The sequence below is a fragment of the Apis laboriosa genome, unplaced genomic scaffold, assembly GCF_014066325.1.
Source record: "Apis laboriosa isolate Shangri-la unplaced genomic scaffold, ASM1406632v1 scaffold11_cov152, whole genome shotgun sequence".
Classification (NCBI taxonomy): Eukaryota; Metazoa; Arthropoda; class Insecta; order Hymenoptera; family Apidae; genus Apis; species Apis laboriosa.
Window position 1 is genome coordinate 989,215 of NW_025221020.1, and position 6,863 is coordinate 996,077.

The following is a 6,863-nucleotide window of genomic DNA, read 5'->3' on the forward strand; positions in this document are numbered from 1 at the left end:
CGATATTTTTAATTTTAATTTCTCTCTTTTTTAATAGGACAATTCAAGGAATTACTTCGAATTTCAAATGTATCTTTTTATGCTATAACACGCGTATATTGTTAATAACGTGAATACAATATTTTAATCCTGTTTAAAGACATTGAAAAAGTAATAATAATTATTTGGGTTAAAGGAAAAGATAGAAAGACAAAAAAGTAAGATTTTTAAAAAAATGAAAAAAGTGGAATTGATGAAAGGATTTTATTTTATATATATATGGGGGGGGAGGGAGAGAGAGAGAGAGAGAGAGAGAGAGAGAGAGAGAGAGAGAGAGAGAGAGAAGAGAAAGGAAGACAACGAAGATTTAAACATATATGCTTTTATACATTTTTGAAAGTTTGAATGAAAAATGCTTGCAAGAGCCGAGAAAATTTGTATTTCCTGACCATTTCATTCAGTAATTGTCCGAAGAGTCCAATTGCGATAAAAAGTTTTCCATTAAAGCTGAATTTTGTTTAATCATTTCATCGTTCCTTAATTTATGGCGGATTGATCGTGTAATATCCTTTCGTAAATCCTATGACAATTTATGAAAATATTAAATATAACAATTTACTATTATTTTTTTTTTTTTAATATTTTACAATTTTTATTTAATTAATACATCGATAAAAAACTTAATAGAATCACTTACATCATCAAGCAAAGCAATTAAGAGTTTTGACTTCGATAACGGAATATAGGCAATATGATGTTTTTCTTCAAATTCTTTGATACAATTTATATTTCCTTTATTTTCCTCACATCCTGATCCGTACACAATTGGGAACATCGCACGTTTCCTCGACATTGTACCTCTACAAGTATGATGGAATGGATACAATCTGAAGAAACATAAAGTACACAATTAGCATTCATTTTTATTATATCTATCATTATATTTGATCATTAAATTTTATATATACATAAAATATATTGTGTATACATACTCGCAATTCACGCTTTCACTCTGAACATGAAAATAACAAAGTAGGATAGCGACAATGATCATACATCGTTGAATGAAAATAACAGCCTGTAAACAATTTCGATTGTTATTATTATTATTATTATTTACAAGTATTTCATAATAATTTTAGATTTTTTTTTTTTTTTTTTTTTTTTTTTCATTTTCTTATTCATTATCAATGAAAACTTAAGACATCAATGTCGCATGTATTTAAATATGCGATTGAAAAAAGGTCACCTATCTTTATGTTCAAGTCTTGTCAATCGGGAGGACGAGACGATTTCATTCGATAAAATCGATATCATTTATTTTCAATTCGATGGAGAAAAAAGAAAGAACGTGTTCGTAGAGTATCACCCAATTTGTGCCAATTTCTTCTTTTCGACATCTGGTTCTCGTTATTTTTGCCAACGAATGTTTCGAACAGCGCTTAATAATATTGTCGGATGGAAAATATCAGAACAGATTTTCAAAACAGGTTTCAAAATTTAAGTGGCAAATTTACGTACATTTCCTACGAAAATTCATTTACTTAGAATAAAAGATATATATAAAGAAATACATCGTATTTATTGAAAAGGGCAAGTTTCTCATTGATTTTATAGAAAATATGTTGCATTAATACGGAATATTAATATTAATTTTCGAATATTTTCAAAAAATTGAGGCTCATTAGAGACTAAAATAAAAGTTACTGTACAAAAACTTAGACAATCCATTAAATTATAAACAATTGAAATTTCTTTTAATAATTTAATAAATAATCAATATTTTTTATATATTTTTTTTTTTTTTAGCGTCTAAAATCGATCCAAAAGTATTCAAAAGTATAGTAACATCTCAAATATAAACATCGTAAATTTACTTGCTTTTATGATTTTATCCTTGAAATATTAATAAAGAATGATTGCATTATTTATCCAAATAAAAATAATCAATGATTCAGTATGAAAATAAAATAGATCGATTCGATGTTAAAAAAAAATTTATACGAATTTTTCGAACGATCTTTTTTGTAGTATCGCATTACTTTTAATATCGTAAATTTTATCAAGTTTATAATACTAGTAATAATCATGCGCGGTTCCACACAATTTACCTCTGATTCGTTTCTAATCGGGGTCAATTAACCAATTTCCAATTCACGTATATAGCACTTCCTAAGAGGATATGTGTTGCCGTGATTCGATTTAGATTTTGCCGATCACTTATACGTGGGAAGTCCCACGGAAGAATTTTTTTTAAGAAGAATGTAAATTGATGATCCGGTTATCGATTAAACTCCCATACTCGTCGTACAAATAGATGTTTAGCGGGGTTGATACACAAAACGATACATAGAGATAAATTGTATCTTCCGGGTGTTTTGTCGAACAATTTTGCATACAATCAAGATGTAAAGCGATATCTTATAAACTAAGACCAAGTTATGCTTATCTATCCGCTTTGCATTTTAATGTTTCTGAAACGATCGAACTTGTTCTTTTAACAAAAAAAAAAAAAAAAATATACATATATGTTTTCAAGTTTTTTTAGATTTACGTTATATTATCCTTCTATTCTATCACACATTATAAAAATAATTTTTTTTTTTTATTTTTACCAATTTAAATGGTTTATAATAATAATAATAATAATAATAATAAGTCGAAATAATATTGTTTTTTTCTTTTTTTTTTTTTTGTTTATTTCATTTTTATTATGTGAAATTGTTTCAGAAAGAAAAGTAAATTATTTTGCAAATATCGTTTGACAGCATTCGTCTATTAATTTGAAATTTATCAAAGGAACCACTGAATGGAGTATAGATAGTAGGTGGTGACACGATAATGTTGCACATGGTTAATTTTAGCTAATTGGTGGCCATCGCAATTGCAGAAATTATGCAAATTGATCGACAATTGACGATATATTTGAAAAAGCATTTACACAATTTACTAATAACCTTAAATTTCCTTTTTTCTTTCTTTCTTTCTTTCTTACTTATAAGAAAGATTTTGAATAAACGAGAAACAAAATTTGTTTGTGTTTCGAAACTCTTTTTTTTTCTTTCTTTCTTTAAAAATAATAATATTTCTTTCCTTAATCCTTAAGGAAATTCTATGTAGAAATGCAAAAATCTTATATAAATTCAAAAAAAATTTATTTACATTTATTGATTCGTGATGCAAGTATTATATTTTCCATTACAACATTCAATAGTTTTGCGAATGCACGGTAGTAGCGAAATATATTTTTAGTTTGACGAAACATGTACCAATAGTACGTTAAAATGAAGGCAACGGATTTTTAATTGAAAAAGACTGCCTGTAATCTTCGAAGTGCGTATATGTTCTACAAACTCAGATATATCACAATACTTCCATGTAAATGCGTATTATTAACATGATCAATGATATTCTCGTTTATATTTCTTCGTTTAAAAAAAACGTGTACCGTTGTGTCAGAAACGAATATTTTCTATAACGATCTTATTACTCGATATAGATTATTATATACGTATCAATTTCGAAATTGTTAAATTTAATTTCGATTAAAAAGATAAAAAAAAAGAATTAAAAAAAAAGAAGAAAACCGATAATGGTAATATGTGTTTCACAGCGAAGAATAAAATATCGAAGTAACAGGTTTTTCGTGTATATTTCACGAGACAATTTTCGCTTCCTTCTCTCTCTTCAAAAAAATGTGATAGTGTCAAAATTATCATTTTTTTTTTTTCACTGGAATCATTCATTGTTTGCTTAAAGAAAATATGACACGAGAAACAATCGAATGTTATTAACATAATGAGGTTAACATAACCTACGATTTATTAGAAATCAACGTTCGTTCGAGAAATGAATTATAAGAATTAATATTCTTTTTTGAATTATTAGAATAATGCTTTGGGCAAAAAAAAGGTCAGCTTGTCGATTGTCAAGATCTATAAACGTTCATAATATAAAATTTCTGATTATGAAAAATATATTTTTCTTTATTCCTATGAAAAAAATACGATGTTTCGTTTAGCAGTCAATTTTTTCTTTTTTTTATTATTGTTAAATTCATTGAAATATTAAAATCCGAAGCGTATGGAAATTTTTTTTTCCCTAAAGATATATCGAACAATATTGTATTTTCTTTGATCTTCCAATCGTACCGATTTCTGCATATCTTTCTTTCATTTTGACAGGGCATCAAATTTCTTAAAGCTTTTAATATCTGATTTCATTTATGCGATCATTAGTGGAAATTTATTATAATTTAATTTATGAGTATGTAAAAAGTCGACGATCATTTACGTAAAACATTTTAACACCTACATGTCGATAACCGATTTTTTTTTATCCAAAAAGATCATTTAATTCATTCTCCGATATTAATTGAATTTCGTCGATTCTCCTTTTCACAATCCGTTCTTTTTTTTTTCACGGTTTACACGATTTTGTAACCAAAAATCTCAAAAACACATGGACACATATAGATACCAGAAAAATTTCTATAAAAATAAAATGAGGTTATATAAATGTAACCGAATAAATTGTTTCCAATTGTAATCTCGAATTGTTAACATTGTAGGTTAGTTTGGCCAAGTACGATCGTCCCCTTTTGTTGGCAAAATTAAACAAGAAATATGAGAAGAGCAAATAGTTGATCGGGAAGGGAAAGTGGATAGGGAGATCCGCAGATGGGAGTTAAAAGATGGGAATTAAAGAAAGGGAAATAGCGAGGGGGAAAAAGTTAGAAACCCACACGATTTCTCTAACTCCTTGGCTTGGAAGTGGGACGTCTTGGCGTCTCTATGTCTCGTGGCATAGAAAAAGCTCTTCGCTCTTCCCCTCCCCTCCTCCCCTTTTCTCCTTTTTCGGCTTTTTGATATTCGCGATCTCGCGTCACACATTCCCCTCTCCCCCCTCCTCTTCCAATAGTTCAATTAATTTTAATTAAATAAAATTGCAATATAAATTATCTATCAATATTCTATTTAAATATATTATATAGATAGAATTTTATTTGCATTTAACAATCGAGAATGCAAATTCGTACACGATTTTCCTTTTTTCCCGTTATGAACGAATGAGCTGAGAATCGATGATTCAAATTAAAAAAAAAAAAAAAAAAAGATGTTACTCGACCGAACATTATGAAAGCGGATGATATCTGTTAATGTTCCAAACATGGAATCGTCATTCTCGGTACGGTTCGATCTATCATTCATTCACGTCAGACTGTCGGCTACGAATTCGTATATAGCTATTTAAAATGCACGATCGAAAAAAAACGAATTATTCATAGTTGTCGCCAGCATTCCCCTTCTGAAAAGGGGGGAAGGATCTTCGATAATTAGAGTCATGAAAAGATGATACAGCTACCGACTACGGATGGCATTGATGAATCTACGACGCGATATAATAACGAATATGCGAAAATACATGGCGCCGTGGCGCTATATGGATAAATCGTAAATATTCTCCTCTCCTGCAAACAAGAAATTTTATGTATTCGCCGGCGACACGTCGAGACTCTATGTTTCCGAAGTGACTAGATCTCATTCCTTCTTGTATTATTCCGTTTCGTTTCGATACGGTTTCTACTTCTCTCTCTCTCTCTCTCTCTCTCTCTCTCTCTCTCTCTCTCTCTCTCTCTCTCTTTTAACGCGCCATCGTCCAATTGTTGCACCTCTTAAAATTGAAGATATTGCGGCGAGAAGAGTATATCGATCGATTATATATGGCGATTTTCTTGCATCGAATAATAAAAATAATTTTTCCGACGACATGAATTTCATAAGGGATTACGGTCAATTATTTGATTACGGAATGAAAGATTCTAAAGACAATAATACGAAACAAATTTTTCTCGAATGCTTTGCAACTATTAGTTTGCGTTATTAATACATAGAAATTTTAGTTTTGGATTTTTTTTAACATGCATTCAATCGATCTACATTCGCATATATGTATAAGAGTATAATTTTAAATTATAGGAAAGTTCATTTAAACAAGAATTTAATAAATTTTTTTCTCGATACTTGATATAGAATCAATGTCAAAATTATTTCGTATACACTTCAATTCAAAATACAGTGTTAAATAAGTGATAAAATCTTTAATTTGAGGAAATTGAGGATAATCTAAAACCGGTTTTTAAACTCATAAAGATTCATAGAAAATTTATGATAAAACTCTCAAGATTCTTTATATATAGATTAAAATTTTTCGATAACAAGTATATTACTTTTGATTTATTAAGAGTTTTTTTTTTTTTTTTTTTTTTACACGAGAATACTTGTAATTCGATATTTAAAAATATTTACAATACCAATCAATTACTTATCGTGAAACGTTTCATTCGATCGAGTAGATAGATACGGATCTACGTTAAGATTAATACGATTTTCAGAAACATTAAACGTTTTATGTATTTTCGTCGTGGACGAAAGTCAATCGACAATGAGAATTTCGCGCATCGTTGAACAGGGAAGATCGACGAACTGTTTGAGTTCAACGCTTCCAACGCTCGATACACGTCACACCTCTATTTCTTTTCACCCCTGTGAATTCGAAGACGATTTCAAATTAGGCGTGTCAAAAGATACGCGTGTCGTGTAACGCGTTCGAAATTAATATCGCGTTTAATATCGATGAGAAAATTTTCGAATCAATCAAACTCAGATTTTTGTCAAATATATTTTTTTTTAATTTCACGCATTTTCCAATGGAAAAACCCACTGCAAAAATTAATAGATGATTAATTAAAATACCTCGGAGAACACTTACCGTTGCCATGTCTACGAAGATATCGCGAATTGAAGAAATAATTAAATCGTTGTTTCACGTACGAAGAGTTTTTTTTTTTTTTTTTTCAAATTGTGGAAGCAAGCGAACGGTAA

The 6,863-nt window shown here is 29.1% G+C and overlaps 1 protein-coding gene across 1 annotated transcript; it reads right to left on the minus strand.

Annotated features, from left to right (window-relative positions):
- Positions 1-436: 436 nt before the first annotated feature.
- LOC122719433 lies at positions 437-6,863 on the minus strand. Its single transcript, XM_043945220.1, has 4 exons — positions 6,751-6,863; positions 972-1,057; positions 677-866; positions 437-559 (listed from the first exon to the last, which is right to left on the minus strand). Exons 1-4 carry the CDS (start codon positions 6,757-6,759, stop codon positions 437-439), a joined length of 408 nt encoding a protein of 135 aa, XP_043801155.1. The 5' UTR covers positions 6,760-6,863.

Coding starts and splice junctions, on each gene's coding strand:
- LOC122719433 (XM_043945220.1), bottom strand. Junction 867..971: donor AGTGAAAGCGTGAATTGCGA/GTATGTATACAC, acceptor ATGTTTCTTCAG/ATTGTATCCATTCCATCATA. Junction 560..676: donor TAATTGCTTTGCTTGATGAT/GTAAGTGATTCT, acceptor AAATTGTCATAG/GATTTACGAAAGGATATTAC.